Below are 18,194 nucleotides of genomic sequence, written 5' to 3' on the forward strand. Positions count from 1 at the left end.
TACGGTCTCCGAGATATCCTGCGCGCAAGGTCCAAAAAAAAGTTACCGAAAAAAAACTGGTTTAAAGTTGAAGGACCTAACCTAACCTCACAGTGATTATACGAATTATTAAAAGCTCCCTATGCCGATTCGACGGTGCTGTAGGACGAAATATGGTCAGGTTTGGTTGTACCAAAGCCCAAAGAGTCGAAAAAAAGCAAAAACCGAAAAATCGATTTTCTTCACTTTACCCCCCACCCCCTTTAATCTTCTTGATTTCTTCTCGACTTCCGTCCCAGCTCATTTCAGGAATTCCCTATTCGAAATGCAGAGGTCGTTTCGGACGACACAACTTCCGTTCACATGGCTTGCTCGGTCCCTGTTTTCTGTGACCGTCATACTCCAGCTCGGCTCAATCGCCCACACGCTGAAGACCTTACGAAGTATGTTGACCACACATAGTAACAAACTTGCTTTGTCATACGAAAAAACAGTTTCTAAATGCCGAAATTTATTTTTTGTAAGCTGCCTCTCTTTGTAAGGCCTAAAATCGTATCCAGGTTTTCTCATTGCATGTCCCCGTCCGTTAACAATGATTTTATTTTCAAAATTTTACTACGGGGCACTGATGAAATAATTCACATCAGAAGTTATGCGAAATGTGTTCAAATCCTTTAAAAACTGCACAACTCCTATGAAACTGACGAGAATGGAGAAGTTCTTTTTTACGACCTTACCCCTCCTTTTTCGATGGATAGACCGAAAGCTTTCAGAATGTCTTGAAAATAAAACACTAACTTCGACTGCATTTGCATCACTTTTAAAACTTTTATTTACGGTGTGAAGGAAACAGCGAGCACAATATTATGCAAACATCTGGTCAACCGTGACAAGCGAAGTCAAGATACTACAAACACCTAAATTGTAGGGTAGAACATTTTAAAACGTGCAATTAATGTGTGTGGCATTTTACCCCACTGGCACTTCAAACTAATGCACTTTAAATAAGGGGATAAGCACAGGTCAGTTTCCATTTTTCAACCACGTTCGAAGTTCTCTCAGCTTGAATTCTTCGTCTTCACTGTAGATAGCTAAAACAGCCACTGTGAGTCCAGCGTTGTTTCGAAAGGACATCTGCTTCATTCTGCTTCTTATTCCTTCGATGTGTGGGTTTTAAGATGAGTTTTGAGAGTGGCTACTTGACCAAACTTCTTACTGCAAACTGTACACTCGAAAGGCCTCTCTCCTGTGTGGGTTCTAAGATGTTTTCGAAGATCACTTGCTTGACGAAACATCTTGTTGCAAACTGAGCACTCGTATGGCTTCTCCCCTGTGTGGATTTTGAGATGAGCTCGGAGACTTTGAGTAGACCTAAACATCTTTTTGCAAACTGAGCACTCGTATGGCTTCTCCCCTGTGTGGATTTTAAGATGAGCTCGGAGACTTTGTGTAGACCTAAACATCTTTTTGCAAACTGAGCAGTCGTAAGGCTTCTCTCCTGTGTGGGTGTTAAGATGACTTCGGAGACTACTTGCACTACATAACTTCCTTTCGCAGACTGTGCACTCGAATGGCTTCTCCCCAGTATGAGTTTTAACATGAGATCGAAGGTGATCAGCTCGATTGAACGTCTTGTTGCAAACTGTGCACTCGTAGGGCTTCTCCCCTGTATGGGTTCTAAGATGAATTCGGAGTGAGCCAGTTTCACTGAACTTCTTATTACAAAGTGCGCACTCGAAAGGCCTCTCCCCTGTATGGATTCTATGATGAGTTCGAAGGTGACTAGCTTGATTGAACTTCTTGTTGCAAACTGCGCACTCAAATGGCTTCTCCCCTGTATGAATCCTAAGATGAATTCGGAGTTTATCAGTTTCACTGAACTTCTTAAAGCAAACTGCGCACTCGAAAGGCTTCTCCCCTGTATGTTGTCTGATATGTCTATTTAGATTATCTCTCCGAGTGAACTTTCTTGTGCAAACTGTGCACTCGAACTGCCCATCCATCTGATGGACTCGACGACGACGTGAAAGGATCGATTTTTTACTGAACGTCTTGATGCAGTCGAGATATTCCCAAGAATTCACAGCCATGATGTTGGTTTCGTGTCACGCGCGTTGAAAGGCACTGCAAACAAAATAAAAGAATTTTTCCATTTATTTCAAAACGATCATATCCTAACTAAACACAATGGGTAGAAATGCAAAACGGAAAAGCGGATCCAATAGAAGACATTTGCAACGGCTAATCGTTGTTCTATAGCGAACAACTGAAATGTTAATTGGACGTCACGGTGGCTTTACACTGAACGTGCCGGACCACACGCTGTTAGAAACGTCAAAGCAGATCGCGTGGGTGAGATTTCAAGAACACTGCAAAGCCTGTGGCAACTTAGCTTGACCAGAAAATTGGCAAGTTATGTTCAATGTCAAGAACTGACCCGATATCCTCATTTGCTCGCTACTTAACGGCAAGCTGAGGTGTATACCGAGGCCAGGGTTTCAAATTATAGACAATCAAAGCGGCTATCGAATTTTTAGACAAGTAAACTGGCACCAGATTTGCAGATAAGTCGTGCGCGAAGCCTACGAAGAATTTAAAGTAGCCACGAGGTAAATTTCATGTTAATCAGTCACATATTTGAAACTCGGAAGTCTATGAACACACGCTATCAGAGAATTTCCGGGTTTGATTAAAGGTGAAAAACACCCATTGAAGCCTCTTTTTTTTAAAGTGCCTAGTTTTCATTGAAAACTCTTTCCTACCTTAAGGAGGTCAATTTTGTCTTGTAATGTGTTCCTTATAGATTCCAAATTCAGCCAGACATTTAACCCAAGTACCCTATGAGTGTAGAAAACTTCGGCCAAAAAACAACGCTGCCAACCTTCGGTGCGCACGTTTTCTCGAAAAGTAATTGATCTCCAGGTCCAGGTATTCTGTACAGGATACTTGACACATATATCTAGTTCGCACCGTCGCCCTTTTTTGAAAGTGAGTTCGAGTTTTTTGTAAATAAGGCACAAAAGTGCAAAAAATCAAGTATTGACTCTCTATTTTCACTTTTCAGCCTTATTTACAAAAAACTGGAACTCACTTTCAAAAAGGGGCGACGGTGTGAACTAGATATGTGTGTCAAGTATCCTGCACAGAATACCTGGACCTGGAGATCAATTACTTTTCGAGAAAACGTGCGCACCGAAGGTTGGCAGCGTTGTTTTTTGGCCGAAGTTTTCTACACTCATAGGGTACTTGGGTTAAATGTCTGGCTGAATTTGAAATCTATAAGGCCCACATTACAGGACAAAATTAAACTCCTTTTGGTACGAAAGAGTTTTCAATGAAAACTAGGAACTTTAAAAAAAGGGGGCTTCAATATTGGGTATTTCCCACCTTAAGGATATCTAAGCGGGACTCTAAATACGCTCAGAACACATACCAAAATTTAAAAAAAAGAGATCAATAGGGTACTTTCGTAGATCCTGAAACCGGAAGCAAGCAGACCACCAGACGCCAAATTGGCCGGAAACTAACCTCTCTTCGGATCTAAAACTATAGCCGAGCTGTAAAAATATTGCTCGCGAAACACATATGCACTGCAAACAAGTATTAAACGACTGTTTATGTTCAAGTGTGGCCGATACGTTTGACTAACGTCTCTTTCCCATGTCAAGTTTGGATCTACTTCCGCCAACATGGCGTCTGTGTGCTTCCGGTTCAGGGATCCACGAAAGTACCCTATTGCACTAGCAGTTTTTTTTCTTGTAAGAAAACTTGGGTCGGAGGCAAGACGAAAGAAAGAGAAAGTAGATAAAGTTGACCAGCTACTCCACTTGATTAAGGAAAAGTATTCTAACTTGATGTTACGCTTAGTCTTAAAGGCTGAGGCATTATGTTACGCCAAATGAGGCATACACCACACATGATTTAAGTGCTAGGGGTAGGTTGGGTAAGAAAAGTACACTCGAAGCTCGGGTAAGAAAAGTACACCCGTTATATGTCTGAACTGAAAATACACTGAACCATCACGTTAGTGGTTTTAGAAAGATTGGTCATCCCGCTGACAAAAAATAAATTTAGCCCAGTTCTACATATAATATTTAGAATCAAACTGCACGTTTGAAAAACACAGTAAAAATAACTATGAAAATCTTTTTTTTTAATGTTTGTACTTTGAAGTACAGCTTCCTGCAGAATCGCCGACAGTCCAATGTAAGGTACCACCTTATAGCTTAGACCATCATCTTTGAAAAACAGTGCCGTTCGATGCCCTTAGGCTTCAACACAATTTTTTTTAAGTGTAAAAAAGAAATGGGGAAGAAAAGTACAGTCGGCCGGAGAAGAAAAGTACAGGTATTGGGGAAGAAAAGAACACCCTCTAAGAAACTAATAGCGGGATGAAAATTGAATTCATCACGGAAATAGATTTGATTAGGCGAGACAAGCAAAAAAATGTCAACACAAGTTATAGAATTAGTCTCGAAATAAACAAGTTATTGGGCATTTTCGTGAAAAGGGGAAGAAAAGTACAAAAATGCTGTACTCACTTATCTCTGAGAAAAGGCTTCTTGGACCTTCTGTGATGAGTCCATGTAGAATCAGAACCAATTGACCGATTTTGACGAAACTTGAACTAATGGCAAGTGAAAGCTCTCCACTTTAGGGGTAAACATGTATTGAGCCAAGGTTGGTGGACTCCTGGTTCGAACTCGCAATTCTTTTCGTTGTACTTTTCTTTCCCGGTGGTGTACTTTTCTTACCCTTTTCGAGGAGTTCCGAAATTACATACATTTTGGCATGATGCACGTAATGTGGGGAACTATAATCAACGAACAGTCATTCATTTCATTAGGAAGGCATTGGATTACATGTTCACGAGAGCAGAATAGTTGAATCCTCATTTGGAACTTCTGTACAGTGCAAAGTACACGTTTTGTACTTTTCTTCCCCAACCTACCCCTACATAGGGTACTTCATGGGAGGCCTGTACCGAAAACACACAAGATTATTCGTATATCGCCATGCGCCACAGTATCATCAAGTATTTGGGCACTACACTCAAAAATTCCGTACTTAAGTACAGAAAATGTACAGACGAATATGGTACGGAAGTACGGAATAGAGTATGGAACGTCCGTACTTGTCCCATAAGAACTCATGTAATCGGGTACGGAAAAATAGTACAGAAGTTCCGTAGTATGACAGGTACGGAGTCCAGGCAAATTGTTGACCAGACATGTTCCGTACTTTTTCTTGCAGTGTAGAAAAACTTAAAATTGACCCTATTGAACGACAAAGGGACCGTAACGCCTCGCAACAAGCTCATTGTAAATGAGTGTCCAGTCCAGACCTACTTTGAAGTGCCCTACTGCTGGCGTCACATTTGACGGAACTTGTGGTTCTGAAGTCGTACTAACCTCGCAGTGAAGTTTGTGGTCGAAGATTTGAAGTTACTGACTGGTGGGCGCGTCGTCCGAGTGTTCCCTCCTCGATGGTTCCGGTCCTTCTTCGGTAGTCTCGTGCCGGTTGTTGGTCCCTTGACGCTGCTGCGCTGGTTGCTGCTCGTGCACGCCGCCCCGGGCTTCCTGGCAGGAAAGAAGGTGAGAAAGGGCCCTTCGATTAATGCACAAACACAAGTAAGAACGAAATAAGGTGCCATGAAACTGTTGACGCACACCCACAGGCGGCAGATATACGAAGCAAAGCCGGGTGGATAGTTACGCATGCGCTCAGCTTCTGGTGGACCGCTTTCGTAATTTTTCCTCCCGTTTGCGGCCAGATTCTGTTTCGCGTCGACCAGTGAGGAGCTCGAGTACGCTAATGAAAGCTACGCAATTTGGAATGCAGAGAATTAAATGGACGACACAATTTCCGTTCACATCGGCTTACTTTCCTCACGAGGACCCGCGAGGTGCACGGTCTCCGTCGAACATGGGTTCCGGCTAAGAAGCCTCAAGGACCTTTCAGGATCTTTTTCGACCTCTGTCCGACCTTCCATTTCACTACCGCATGCTCGCCCTCTCTAAGGGGGCAGTCTCGCCCATGCCCCTGTACTCTTTTTTAAGGGGTTTCCCCCTCTTTTGATGACAATGATTTTATAAACCTCTTAGAGCCAAACGGTAAAAACCAGATGAAAGAAAGGAATTTTGACAACATTGTCAAAAAAAATTGGTTGTGTCTTCAGTTGTAAGGAAATTACAGAGAATGCAGCAAAAGCCTTCAAAACATACAAAATTTGACTGCGCGACACTTTTCTCCGTAAGTTCTTAACTTTGTGGCAATCGGTTTGCGGCATCTTGAAGATAAAAAAAATCCTCTTTACTTTACCGTACGATCGTCCATGAAGCCCAAGGAAAACATTTCTTTAAAACGTTACCAAAAACTTGAACAAACTTCAATGTGGTTTTAATTAAGGTTCCCCTTGGGCAACATGGACGGACGATTGTAGGGGAAAGTAAACAGGATGTTTTCATCTTCGAGATGCCGCAAACCGTATGCCAAAAAGTTCAGAACTTCCGGAGGAAAGTGTCGTGCAGTGAAATTTTGTATGGTTTGTCGGCTTTTGTTGCATTCCCTATGACTCCCTTACAACTAAAGACAAAAGATGAATTTTTTGTTTGAAAATGTTGAAAAAATTCCGTACTTTTACTTGGTTTTTACCGTTTGTCCCTACGAGGTATCTTAAAAAAGATCAACGTTATCAAAAGAGACCGGTATTAAAAAACCCTTACCGTAAGATACGGTAAGATTGGTATTATTCCGTATTATCACGGTATTTTTGGTAATATTGAAAAAAGATGAGTTTTAAGGGGTAGCTTTGGTATAAACCATCTTAGTACAATTTACTAGATATTCTAGGCTGGTACTGGAAGGCTGACTTGGAAGAGGTTTGCAAGGTTTGGACAGGTTTGGAGAAAATGTACGAAAACCAGAAAAAGCGTTGTCACAGAGCTGGTCATTTCGTGCCCTTGCCTCTTGAAGTCATTTTGACAGAAGGTAGTCAGAACCTTCAGCCAGCTCAAATCATTCAAAAAACCTTTGCGGGGTATTAGGAAGTCTAAGTTGAGCGACTTTAGTGAAAAAACTCGACGTTTTTGATAGAAATTACTAGTTTTAAGTGCATTTTGCTTTGTTTTTATTACCCAAAATTCCCGGAGTTTTTGCCTCTAGGTAACTTCAAAAGCTCTTGTACAATTTTATTTCCCAGCCAAGCTTTTGACATGTGTTGAGAATGTGAGAGGCATTGCTATGATATGAGAACCATTCTGAAGTTTTAAAAAGACAATCTGAATTTTCATAACGCCTCTTCTGAAAGTATCTCGTTCTGAACTTTCATAACTATGTTTCTGAAATTTCAGAGCCAAAATCTTAAATTTCATTTCGCTGTCTTAATTTTCAGAACAGTTTTATGAAAGATGACTTTTAGAACGTGTTTATGAAAAGTCATACTCTTTTCGATATTAAATTTCATAACTTTTTTAAGAGTGTACGGTAAGTTACAATATTTCTTACCAATATTGCGGGTAATATTACGAGGCTTTAAATCCCTACCCCCTAGAAAGGGTACAGGGACGAGACTGCCCCCTCAACGGTTGAGACAAGGAGCGGTGTACCCCCGTCTTGGGGTAAGGTTACACAACATGGATAACTTTCCAAAGCGGTGGCCTAAATTTATTCGGTTCACTCCGAGAGAACAACAAACAAAACCTTTTCTCAAGAACTGAACAGTTATTGTCAAATACTTCGAAATCTACAGGGCTTTGAAATGTCATTGAATTCAGTGATCCATATTTGAGTTGGACTCGATAATGGACCCCTCCCTCTCGCGATTTGACAAGGGCCTTCCAATATCTTCCGGTCCTTTAATTTATGAAAGTGTAAGTTCTTAAGATGCCGTGATAAAAAATTAAAACATTTCTGATGAACAGATTCTTTGCAATATCGCTTCGGATTGTGACCCCTGAATTGCCGGAATTCAGGCCGTCTTCGCACCCTCTTTTGGCACTTGCGGCACTTTTCTGTTTGCATATTGTGTAACGGTACAAGTGATCAGCTCCCCCAACCGTGTTTCTATCAGCCAAAAGTGCAGACCCCATCAAAAACTTCGAAAAAGGAAAAAAAAATGGTCGATTGGTTGGCGGCATCAGCTTGCCGACAAAATGATCCATGATTGGTGCCCGGATCCATGTTCAGCACTTTACCCTATGCGTATTTTCTCTACCGTCATCGATTGAGACAAAGAGTGGAGTACCCCTGTCTATGCGTCTTTTGTCTAAGCCGACTGCCTGCGCTTGCCCAGTCCGTGTTCTCCTCCATGACCCTCATACTGAAGCTCGGCTAACTCATGTCCCCGTTGGTCATCAAGGTGCACAAGTTGCCTCTCAGGCGCACTGACGAAATGTCTCACGGCATTAGTGATGCGAAATGTGTCGAAATCATTCAGAAAGGGAGTTATGTTTCCATGTATAACCCAGAAGCTTTCGGAATGTCTTACGAATGAAAACACATACTTCGACTGCTTTTACATTATATTTAATACTTGATTAGTGTCAAAGAAACAGATGGCACAATATAAGGCGAACACCTGGTCAAACGTGACAAGAAAAGTCAAAATTCAACAAACCAAAGACCTAAATTAAAAATAATAATTCAAATAGTGCATTTAAAGAGACGAGGCGGCATTTGACCCCACTGAAATTTAAAACTATTCCACGTTAATCTAGGAACAAAGCACATGCGGTCAGTCTCTCTGTTGAAAACCTTCTCAACTAGGTTCGAAGTTTTCTCAGCTTTAATTCTTTTGTCTTTACTGTGGATGACACAGCCACTGTGACTTCACAGATGTTTCCAAAGGATATCTGCTTCACTCCGCTTCTTTTTCCTTCGATGTGTGGGTTTTAAGATGGGTTTTAAGACTGTCTTCTCGACTAAATTTCTTTCTGCAAACTGTACATTCGAGCGTCTCTCCCGTGTGGGTTCTAAGATGAATTCGAACATCTCTAGCTCGACGAAACATCTTGTTGCAAACTGAGCACTCGAAAGGCTTGTACCCTGTGTGGGTATAAAGATGAGATCGGAGATTTTGTAAACTACTTAACTTCCTTTTGCAAACTGTGCACTCGAATGGCTTCTCCCCTAAATGGGTTCTTAGATGATATCTGAGACCTTGTGTAGAACTAAACTTCTTGTTGCAATCTGAACACTCGAAAGGCTTCTCCCCTGTGTGGGTATTAAGATGAGCTTGGAGATTACGTAAACTACTGAACTTCCCTTTGCAGACTGTGCACTCGACTGGCTTCTCCCCTGTATGAGTTCTGACATGAGATCGAAGGTTACCGGCTTGATTGAACTTCTTGTTGCAAACTGCGCACTCGTAAGGCTTCTCTCCAGTATGAGTTCTAAGATGAGTTTGAAGGTTACCAGTTTTGTTGAACTTCTTATTGCAAACTGCGCACTCGAATGACTTCTCCCCTGTGTGGGTTCTAAGATGTATTCGGAGTGTGCCACTTCTACTGAACTTCTTACAGCAAATTGTGCACTCGAATGGCTTCTCTCCTGTATGAGTTATTAGATGAGATCGAAGGTGACTACCTCGATTAAACGTCTTGTTGCAAACTACGCACTCGAAAGGCTTCTCCCCTGTATGAATTCTGATATGTCCATTGAGGAAACTTCTATGAGTGAGCTGCTTTTTGCAAACTGCGCACTCGAACAGCCCATCTATATGATGGACTAGGCACTCCCAGGAATTCCCCGCCATGGTTTCAGTTACTTGTCACGCGCGTTGGAAGTCACTGCAAGCAAAGAGAATAAGAACCTTGTAATTTAATTTAAACCAAAAATACCCTGAATTAGCGCTATGAGGCAGTTGCAAACTGCTAAAAATTGCTGTATTGCAAAGAACTAAAATGTTAATTGGGCGTCACCACGGTGGCTTAACATTCGCTGTAGAGAACAAGGGACATTCATTGCTAGAACTTTTCGTGATTTGAGACCAAGGATTTTCCGTGGTTTCAAATCCAGGCCTTTTCTGTTGTTTTCCAAAGCCTGGATCTAAAATCACAGAAAATACTGGGTCTCGAATCACAAAAGGTTCTAGCCGAAAATTCAAGTGTAAAAATTTTCGGTTTTTCCAACAGTGTTGGACATGCCGGACAGCACACTTTTAGAAACCGCACACGGAAAAAACAATTCCTGGTTTTCCCAGGAATTCCCTGGACATCGCCTATGTCTCTACCCAAGGCTTCTTCGGAAAACTAAATTCCGTTTTTAATCGTGCAATGCACAACGCATGGGTGAGGTTTCAAGAACAGAGTGAGGACGTCTGCGCATTGCGCAGAAGCGGTTCCTCCTTTGAGAATCGATTCCACTGAGAGCAGGTTATTTCATTGGACACTTAAACTCGAAGCAAGGTTGACGAATCCGGAAGTCCAGAAGATCGACCATTTAGGTCCGGACCCAAGAGGGATAGCCCATGCAGTTGGGATCGGGCCCAAATGAGGACCCATACGTTTGGGTCCGGAACCCAATGAAGACCAAAATATAAGGGTACGGGCCCGAAAATTGGACCATGGAACCCAAATTTTGGGGTACCAGACCTAAAAGTCATTTTGGCCCCCTTAAGGGGGAAGACTCGTCTTTAACACAAATTTTTTAACAAATTTCAGGCTTAAAAAAAAAATGTTTCCAATAGATTTGAAGGTTAAGGGAGAGTGGGGCACCTCCTGCCACTTTTTGGATTTTGTCTATGGTTTGCGTAGTTTCTACTTGGTGACGAATATGTGTAGTCAGAAAACTTCTTTGGTCCTTAATCTACAAAAACCCCGTTGATAGAAACTAAAATATGTCACGTTTGTAGAGTTATCTCCTACTCTAAGCACCTCTGAAATTTGGCAGTAGGTGCCCCGGCCCGGGGCACCTACTCCCAGGGACAGGGGCACCTCCTCCCAAAGGGGGCGGGGCGAGCATTCCCTGGGAGAGTGGATGGCCCTTGATCATAAATTTTGTGGCCAATTGATCATTTTATGGTGATAAAATCATTACTGGTCAAAAAAAGACGAGCTTCTCGTCGATTGGAGCTGTTCAAACATATCCTCAGTGGTGCTGCGGAGAAAGGTCAACCCCAAAAGTGGTTATTTGAAAATCAAAACTGTTGCAATGTCAAAACAGGTATTATCCCACTCATATTCACGTTACTCGTTCCCCCAAAACATACTGGTGCCCTCAACTAAACATGAACCCGTCTGGCATGAAATTTTTTTTCCAATTAAGGGATTTTAAGGTGACAGTACCTGCCCCGCCAAAAGTGGCAGTAGGGCCCCCCGCCATGCATGAGAGAAAATTGTCCTCAGCACTTTTTCGGTTTCAGCGCTGATGTCATCCCAATGTTGCAAAATGCTCATAAAAAAACCAACTATCGGACCCGAAAAACCATTTTTTGATACCCGAACCTTAGAAGTGACTGTCAGAGGACACATTATAGTCAAAATGTCAGAAAAGTGCTCGAAATCTTATCTTTTAAAGTTTGATTTCTCACTGGGGTTAAAATTTTTAATCGACCGTAACCATTTTTGGCTTTTAGGTGCATATGGTCATACCTTGATTTAACCAAATTGGCTGCTCAACGGTGCGAGTGGTTTGCCCCCCACGGCACTTTGGCAGGAGGTCCCCCTGGCAGGAGGTGCCCCACTCCCCCTTAGTGGGGTTTCCAAAAAAAAGCTGGTTCTTTAATTTGTTTTTGAAAAAAAAAGTTTGCCTCGGCCCTAGACCTAAAATCTGTGTCTTTCTACTAAACCACTAAAATTGCGCCAAAAAATTCACTGCGCGCATGTTTTTGAGAAGCGGCATCTATCATAAATGTCTTTTGCCCCCTCAAGAAGACTCCTGGCACTCTAGATTGAACTAGAATGATTGAAATACCTGGTTCCTAAGTGCCTAAAATTTTAAATTTTTTAAGTGTAAAAAAAAAAGCCTTTAAATTTAGAATTTCAATAATTTTTATCGGGCACTTCTACTGGTCCGATTGAAGATACCCTATTTCAGAGTGACGGCCTTATAGGGCAAAACATGGGAAAAATTATTGAGTCGAAACAATCAACGGTCTGGCTCAAATCGTGCGCGCAGGACCCAAAATATTGCAATTGAGTAAAATGGCTTCAAAGTTCGAACGGTCTAACCTTTCCTTTGGGAAAAAAAATTACAAAAAGTCAGCCCATGGCCAAACGGTTTGAAATTCAAACCAGCCAGCCACCAATTTCAAGGGTTTGACACAAAGAATTCAAAAAAATCAAAAACGCAAATCTGATTTTTTGACGTAGAATGACGAGTCTCCCCCCTTAACTATGCGTTCTTTTTTTCACGAGCGTGATTAAAATCAAACGTAGCATGTTCATCCGCCAAGTCGCCCCCCCCCCCCCCCCCCCCAAAAATAAAAAAAAAAAAATAAGAAAACCAAAATGCATGGGGAACTTTTAAGTCATGCTTGCATCAGTGTGGTAAAATCAAAGCGTAACTCTATGCTTGAGTCAAGCATAAAGTTACGCTGGAAGACATAACTCTAGAAATGAAGCATAGTCTGGAAATTCCCCCATGAATACGGGGAATCTTGGGGGATGAGCCTGTTACACTGTCAGAAATTTTGTCGTAAATTAGCGACAAAAACGTCGCTAATTTTCATAGCGATAGAAATCGTTCTCAAATTACATCGTCGTAACTGAACAACTAAAAAATCATTTCTCTACGACAATGTCGTAATCGCGATTGCATACTTTGAAATCTGAAATACCCGAAAACTTGATAAAAAGTTGCAATTTGGCTCGTTTATTTACGATTTGTGACGTTCATTTATGATTCATCACACAAATTTACGACAAGATTCGTAAATGTACGACTGAAGTCATAACTGCACGACATATTCCAAAGATAAATTACGATCGTTCGTAAACTTACGATTAAGTTGTAAATTTACGACTTAATTCGTTTCAAAACGGAACGTCTCGCTATCAAAATTAGCGACAAACCTGTCGTAAATTTACGACTCAAGTCGTGTATTTACGACTTGAGTCGTAACAAAATATGTCTTTTAAAAACGACATAATCGTCCTACGAAATGTCGTAAAGTTACGATTATTTTTAACGGTGTACGCTTGATTTCAAGAGTAACCTAATAACGCTTAAAAACGGAGGGTAATACTACGCTTCAGTTTTACCAGTGCAGTGCAGTGTTGAGTCAGGTTATCCGAAAGGAAATACTCGAAGCTGTAACGTCGCGTTACGCCAAGAGATGTTACACCACCCATGCTCCAACGTGGCGTTTATAGGGTATTTGAGAGCACGCCTGCAGCGGAAGCCAAGACCTGCCCTGTAACGGAAAAACAGTATCTTGGCGCAATTTGGCACAGGATTGACCAAATTGTAGAACATAGGGGCTGTTACGCCTCCAAAGCAGCTCGTTGTAAATGAGTTTCCAGCCAAGATCGCGGCTCTTGACTTCCGGCCGAGACCTACTCTGAAACACCCTTTCGCGTGAGTTGCGTTGAACATCACATTCCACGGGACTTACCTCTCTGTGAAGTTTGGAAGCTTTCGATGGGCGCGTCGTGTGTCCACGGGTTCCTCCACGATGGTTCCGGTCCTCCTTCCGTGGTGTTTCGTGACGGCCGTTGGTGATTTGACGCTCCTGCGCTGGTTGGTGCTCGTCACAATGGGATTCCTGACAGGAACGAACGTAAGAAGAGTATTTCGATGAATCCTCAAACAGAAGTACGAAGGGAGCAAGGTGCCATCAAAGTGTTAACGCACATCCAAAGACAGCAGTTGAATGCGAAGGAAAGCCGGGTGGGTAGTAGCGCATGCGCTCACGCTCCGGTGGAAACTTCCGTTTGAAGACAGATTGTGTTTCGCGTCGACCGGTAAGGGGCACGAGTACTCTAATGAAAGTTACGCAGTCTGGAATGCAGAGAATGTTTTGGACGACACAATTTTCGTTCACAACGGCATGCTTTCACCATGAGAACCGGCGAGAGACTCCGTATCATATGGGTCTACATGGGTTCCGGCTCAGGGTCTCCAATAGTACCTGTTAGAATCCTTTGCAGCTATTCTATCCGACTCACCGTTTCACTACCGCATGCCTTGCCTGCCCTCCCCCTTCGCTTCCTCCCCCTCCCCCCCCCCTCTTCTCCCCCCTCCCCCCCCTCTTCTCCCCCCCCCCCCCTCCCTCTTCCCCCCCCCCCCCCCTCTTCTCCCCCCTCCCCCCCCCTCTTCCCCCCCCTCCCCTCTTCCTTCCTCCCCCTCCCCCTCGGTCTTTCCGCCGCCTCTCGTTTAGCATCAAAATCTCTTCCCCCTTTCCCTCTCCTCGGTTTTGTCGCACTCTGATGCTCCCCCTCCCCAATTTTATATCCACGGCCTCAGAAGGGATCGGCTTCTCGGAAATTTATTCAGTGCCCCTCATCTCTCAATCCCCGCGACGGTGCAGCCTCATCCGATCACGGAACGGCGCATCCAGCGTCCTGCCGGCCTGCCGCCGACGTTGGGACGAGGCATCCTTCCCTTGCGCTAGCCTGCGGGGACACTGCGAAACCAAGATCTCCGCAATGAGTGGCCGCCTTTACTGCTGCACTGTAAAAATTTGAGTCGTCACTTGATGGCAATTTCAAGGCTAATTTTCCTTACAAGGATGTCATCAATTGGTGACATCACTGTTAAAAAAATTACGGATTTTCAAAGCAATTTTGATGACAATTTTTCGAACACGGATATGAATTTTGCAAACATCACAAATTTCATAACTTGATGCGAAAATTCAAAACAAAGTCGTAAAATTGGCAATTGTTGGTAATTTTCAAATCATGTTTTGAAAATTGCGAATCTTAAATGTTGATTATGAGCACACAATCGTAATTTTCCGAATACGATTGTAAGTTTCATTACTGGCTCAGGAGGCGTGGCCAAGGGGCGCGTGTAGAGTCATCAGGTAGCTGACCCTCCGCCTCACGTGGGACGTGGTAGCACAGCCGTAAAGAGCGTGCACCAAAAGTCAGAGATCCCGGGTCCGAAACCCGCTGATCAAAAGAAGAGTCGGTCCCAAAAATGGCATAAGGCCGGACAGGTGTTCATATACATGAACACCAAGTTGTCCTTTTGCTTAACGACTCTAAAATGACCTCGCAAACGCGGATATAAATTTTCATAACATGATATGAATTTTCATAACGTGATTGTAAAACAATTTTCAATCGTTTGTGATGTTAATTTTCATAACAATTGTTTGTAAAAAAATGGCAACCAATTTTATGAAAATGACAACTGATTTTTTTAACAGTGTTGTTGTCATGCCCATGCAATAAGTATAGGAGCTTCTATGAAAATGCCTTTATTTTAAAGTGATGAAAATGCCATCCACGTTTTTGTCATAAAGTGACAACAAATTTTCTCAGTGTGCCGCCTGCCGTTGCTGTCAAATGGCAATGGCAACCCAAATCCTGACGTTGTCATAAGTAAGCTTCGTGTCAAATTTTCTGGTCTTATGTAAAAATCTTCTCGCAAGAGTAGGAAACTAATTTGGAAAGCTCAAAGCGGTACCTGGTGTTCCTAGGAACTCACTGGAAATCGCCAATCTACCAAGGCTTCCTTGGGAAACCAGGAACAGTTTTTACCGTGTTGCGCAACCGTGGCCGCCATGAGTGAGGGAGGCGACAACTCCTGGGACAACATTGTTTTATCTCATTTCGCGTGTGTATCCGCTGTCTGCCTGTTGTTGCTCTTGATGTTGTTGTTTTTGATTAAAAATGCCGACGGAAAGGCACGCCGAGGCGGCGCACCTTCGCGTAATGCACAGCCCGTCGGGGAAATGAGGGCAGTACGTTACATCGCACTGCAAGCCGAGCAAGCGCCCTGCAACACTGTAAGCCCTGCCGAGCTGCATTCCGTTGCACTTTCCTGTTTTGCGAGCTTTCGTGCGACACCAAATCTCTATGGATTTTGTGCTTGAGAGTACACTCTCAGACCTATATGGACTATTTTCGCTCTTGCTTATAGAGTTTTTTGAGCCAACGTAAATGATCCAGGAAGCGGAAGAAGGAGGTAAGTCGAGTTGAAACCGTGCACTTTTGAAAAGCCTAAACCTTGCAGGTGGGAGAACGGGTGGGGAATGTCATGTAAAAATAGATGCGAGAGTATGGGACTTTTCTCACCACACTTATTTTTGGACCAAATGTTTGCTCATGTTTACTTGATTGACTGATAAGAGGTCACTGAATCAACTCGACTTAACCCCTTCTTCCGCTTCCCGGATCAAATGTACTATTTTCTCCTTAACTGTGCACAATTTTGATCGTTTAAAAGATAAAAATGTCAATAGATCGTCTAGAGTACATTGCAAATGACAAAAAAAAATCAGGTTTAATGGACTATATAAATTTTACAATGAACAAAATTGTGCATAGCTAAAGAGAAAAAAGTACATATTACGTTTGCACAAAAAACTTTATGGTAAGAGATAAAAAGTCAATACGAGTCTGAGAGTGTACTGGAACCCAAATACGTCAATACTTTCGTGCACAAATTTCGTAAGAATTCTCTTTATCCATTTTTACATCAACAGCTACCTTCGGACCCTTGCTCATATCATTGTACTCTAAATGATCCAGGAAGCGGAAGAAGGGGATAACTCAATTTTGGCCATTTTTCAGGAGAAACAAAAAACTGTTAGCAGGGAAAACTAAAACAAAACAAATGAATGTTGCAGATTTTAAAATATAAAAAAGCATTAGAAAAATTTTTGGGAAAAAAAATCATTAGTGTAAGGTCACTCCGTAGAGGATTTCTGCGACTTATCACTTTCCGTTGAAATGGAAAACAGAGTCAGCTCACCTTATATTTCCTAAACAAAGAGGAATTTGGAGACAAGTCAAGTGGAACAAAAGTCTGCATAAAGTGTATGTTACTCTGGTGTATTTTTTGGACTTGGCTCTTTTTTCCAAATTAAAATTTTAAAAATTTAAAGGGGGGGGTTAAGTTGAGTTGATTTTTTTACACTAGTTTCATAAAAAAAATTTAGTTGAGTTATATCCTTTTGCCAATTTGTCAAACGGATTCATGTGGACTTCCGTTGAGTTATCTCCATTTTCCAATAAAATTTAGACCGTAAAAGGGGTTAAGTTGAGTTATACCCTTTTTCCATGTGGATTTTCTCCTAAACTGCTTGGAATTCAGTCAAATAATTTGGTGTAATGATGGAAACCATTCTAAGGCACAATAATAAAATAAAAACTCAATTTGGGGATAAGTCAAGTTATTCCCTTCTTCCGCTTCCTGGATCAAATAGGCATGGCAATTTTAAAAAAAATATTAGGATATGAGTTTTTGATGGTTAGACTTGATACATTGATCGACTTTTGTCATTTCCGTTTTATTATTTTTGTTTGTTTTCCTTTTTTTGATATTTTCCTGTCTTTGTCGTTCCCTACGGTGCCTTAGTAGTGTAATTTTTGTCGTCTGCAACAACGATACTGCCGCTGCCCGGTGGGCCAGAAGACCGGTGGAAGCGGCCAAAATCCCGGTTACGTTTTGAGCTTCATAGTCGCTAGATGGGGCTCGAACCGAACGTGTGACCCCACCAATGGATTGCTCTCTGAGCGAGGAATGTATTGGTGGGGTCACACGTTGGGTTCGAGTCCCATTTAGCGACTCTGGAGCTCAAAACGCATCTAGAATTTCGGCCGCCTCCACCGGTCTTCTGGCCCACTGTGCGCCGCACTAGGCATCCGACTTCGACTCGATTCTGTCCTCGTCAATTTCGAAATGACATTACCCGCGCCAACAAAGGGGGTCCTTCACGGGTTGGATAAAATACTGCACGGGAAAAGGGGGTGGGGGGTAGGGGGCATGACCTGGGAAAGAGGGGGTAGGGGGTCAGGCAGGGCTGAAGGAAGGAAGGAGGGGAACTGAGTAGCCTGGTCAAAGGGGAAGCAGGCAGCAGACTGATTCCGAGAGTCGCTCTGTCTCTCTCGCACCTCAGCGCGACGCGCCACGAGTGCGAGAGAGGCAGAGCGACGAAAACGACTCTCGGAATCAGTCCGCTGCCTGCTCGTCAGGGGCATTGTCTGAAAATCATAATTAGGGGCATTGTCTTTCTGCGTTGTACTCACCACCCCACCACCCCCCCCCCCCCTTTAAACATGCACACGTCGACGGTGCTATGGGGCCTCCCTTCTACGTAC

At 42.8% G+C, this 18,194-nt stretch overlaps 2 protein-coding genes across 7 annotated transcripts; both read right to left on the minus strand.

The window, feature by feature from the left end:
• Positions 1-777: 777 nt before the first annotated feature.
• LOC117640102 (zinc finger protein 239-like) lies at positions 778-14,111 on the minus strand. Of its 5 annotated transcripts, none has more exons than XM_034376355.1 (3): positions 14,088-14,111; positions 5,391-5,558; positions 778-2,103 (listed from the first exon to the last, which is right to left on the minus strand). In XM_034376355.1, exon 3 carries the CDS (start codon positions 2,067-2,069, stop codon positions 1,131-1,133), a length of 939 nt encoding a protein of 312 aa, XP_034232246.1. In that variant the 5' UTR covers positions 2,070-2,103; positions 5,391-5,558; positions 14,088-14,111; the 3' UTR covers positions 778-1,130. The 5 variants fall into 5 exon arrangements, with proteins under 5 accessions (XP_034232246.1, XP_034232245.1, XP_034232244.1 ...); XM_034376354.1 differs by lacking the exon at positions 14,088-14,111 and adding an exon at positions 14,051-14,069; XM_034376353.1 differs by lacking the exon at positions 14,088-14,111 and adding an exon at positions 5,863-5,996.
• LOC117640104 (gastrula zinc finger protein XlCGF7.1-like) lies at positions 8,484-14,044 on the minus strand. Of its 2 annotated transcripts, XM_034376357.1 has the most exons (4): positions 13,774-14,044; positions 13,535-13,684; positions 13,182-13,333; positions 8,484-9,767 (listed from the first exon to the last, which is right to left on the minus strand). In XM_034376357.1, exon 4 carries the CDS (start codon positions 9,731-9,733, stop codon positions 8,837-8,839), a length of 897 nt encoding a protein of 298 aa, XP_034232248.1. In that variant the 5' UTR covers positions 9,734-9,767; positions 13,182-13,333; positions 13,535-13,684; positions 13,774-14,044; the 3' UTR covers positions 8,484-8,836. The 2 variants fall into 2 exon arrangements, with proteins under 2 accessions (XP_034232248.1, XP_034232247.1); XM_034376356.1 differs by lacking the exon at positions 13,182-13,333.
• Positions 14,112-18,194: the final 4,083 nt, after the last annotated feature.

This window comes from Thrips palmi, unplaced genomic scaffold (assembly GCF_012932325.1).
Source record: "Thrips palmi isolate BJ-2018 unplaced genomic scaffold, TpBJ-2018v1 HiC_scaffold_12, whole genome shotgun sequence".
Classification (NCBI taxonomy): Eukaryota; Metazoa; Arthropoda; class Insecta; order Thysanoptera; family Thripidae; genus Thrips; species Thrips palmi.